The sequence below is a fragment of the Arabidopsis lyrata genome (assembly GCF_000004255.2).
Source record: "Arabidopsis lyrata subsp. lyrata unplaced genomic scaffold ARALYscaffold_908, whole genome shotgun sequence".
Lineage (NCBI taxonomy): Eukaryota > Viridiplantae > Streptophyta > Magnoliopsida > Brassicales > Brassicaceae > Arabidopsis > Arabidopsis lyrata.
The window spans coordinates 2,567-4,028 of NW_003301978.1; the positions used below are offsets into that span (position 1 = coordinate 2,567).

At 35.4% G+C, this 1,462-nt stretch overlaps 2 protein-coding genes across 2 annotated transcripts in view; one reads left to right on the top strand and one right to left on the bottom strand.

Moving 5' to 3' along the window:
- LOC9298286 (integrator complex subunit 9 homolog) overlaps positions 1 to 13 on the top strand; it is a 2,480-nt gene extending 2,467 nt beyond the window's left edge. The window contains exon 8 of the mRNA XM_021016371.1: positions 3 to 13. Within this exon, the coding sequence (XP_020872030.1) occupies positions 3 to 13 (11 nt within the window). The remainder of the gene's footprint in view (positions 1 to 2) is intronic.
- Positions 14 to 426: 413 nt separating this feature from the next.
- Positions 427 to 1,426, bottom strand: LOC110225917. Its single transcript, XM_021016297.1, has 3 exons — positions 1,387 to 1,426; positions 604 to 809; positions 427 to 506 (listed from the first exon to the last, which is right to left on the bottom strand). The coding sequence occupies exons 1-3, from the start codon at positions 1,424 to 1,426 to the stop codon at positions 447 to 449; spliced, it is 306 nt and encodes a 101-aa protein (XP_020871956.1). The 3' UTR covers positions 427 to 446.
- Positions 1,427 to 1,462: the final 36 nt, after the last annotated feature.

A 1,462-nucleotide genomic window follows, 5' to 3' on the forward strand; every position in this document is an offset into this window, starting at 1 on the left:
AGAAGAAGTCTAATCCTTTCTTCTCATCTTTTCCCATTGACCCGTAAATCACATTGAATCACTTAGTACTAATAACAACCACTTGTTTTGTTTGATCATTCTCGCTGTGTTTTTTTTCTTGTAAAAGCTCTTACATCACAATTGGTCTGGCGTCAATACTATCTAAATGTGAGTAATGTCAAAAGAACAAACAGATTCTCCAAAATTCACTCTCTAAATAGATAGACTTTAAGTGTACCAACTACCAAGCCCAAAAAAAAAACAGATGAACACCAATTTTTACAGGGACATTAGATACACGTTCAACTACAAGTGTAATGCAGTAGTCAAGTTAGTTCTGAATTAGGATTGGAAAAAACGAGTTTGACTTATCTTATAGCTTCCTTAAGCATTTCTTAAGAATCTCCTTTTCCAGAATTTAGAACACGAGAGAAATCTAAGAGTTTTTAGCTTAATCTCTTAGCATTTAGATCAACCTTCCTAGAAGCAGCAATTGTAGCCATAGCCTGAAACACGGTACCGACTTTTCAATTTACTAATCGAGCTCAAAAATATTAGAATTCCTTATATTTTCAGAAATCAGGACACGAAAGAGCAACAAACCGATTGAACACGAGAGGAATCGAGCTGGCGATCCTCGACACGATCGGTGAGCTTGTCGAAAGCTTTGCTATGTTGCTGCAAGTCCTTTGAATCTAACGCTATCTCAGCCCCAGCTTCCTCTCTGCTCCCTCCATTGCTTCTAACTCTTCTCTTCCAGAACCATTGGTAGGTTGAAAGTGATACAGTCAAAATCAATATGGCTTGTACTATATATCACATCTTATGTACTATATGCATTCTTATTAAACCCAAATCAACTTCACAAATTACCAAATGAATATTCGTACATAAGAAAGCACGATAAAAACAGCATTCAGTTTTGAAACACTATATTTGAATCGAAAACCAACTAACAAAGATTATATCAACAAATATACATGCTATGAAACATATGTCAACATTTTGAATGAGTGTGAATGTAATGGAACCATCAAGAATACCAAACAAAAAATTGCTCGTTAGTATCAACAACAAAAAGATCCATGTCTATCCAACTAAAAACAGTAGTAGATCACTAATTCAATCGTTAGTCTACATACCACTAAAGGAGATGATTAGGAAAATTCTTTCCATCTAAGACCATCAGCAGTGGCAAATGTGTTTGTGTGGGTGTAAGTATTTTTTTAGTATTATAATTTAAAACAAAAGAGAAAAGAGAAAGAAAAAGAAAGAGAGAGATAGAGAGAAAAAGTGTTACACCCGAGTGTAAACTTAGACCCGGGTGTGAAGAGAGAGACAATTTTTTGGTTTTTTTAATACCTACACCCCAAGACTCACACCCACCTGCTTGTGCCACTGCTGATGCTCTAAGAAAAGCAAACATTTTCTTGCCACATTACATGGTGTACGTTGGTCTATT

What these genes read in the sequence shown, in the direction of transcription:
- LOC110225917 (XM_021016297.1), bottom strand. Translation starts at nt 1,426, where the DNA reads ATGTTTGCTTTTCTTAGAGCATCAGCAGTGGCACAAGCAG. An exon ending in ATCAGCAGTGGCACAAGCAG is followed by an intron (nt 810 to 1,386) that starts GTGGGTGTGAGT and finishes TGTGATATATAG; the next exon opens with TACAAGCCATATTGATTTTG. An exon ending in ATTCCTCTCGTGTTCAATCG is followed by an intron (nt 507 to 603) that starts GTTTGTTGCTCT and finishes ACCGTGTTTCAG; the next exon opens with GCTATGGCTACAATTGCTGC.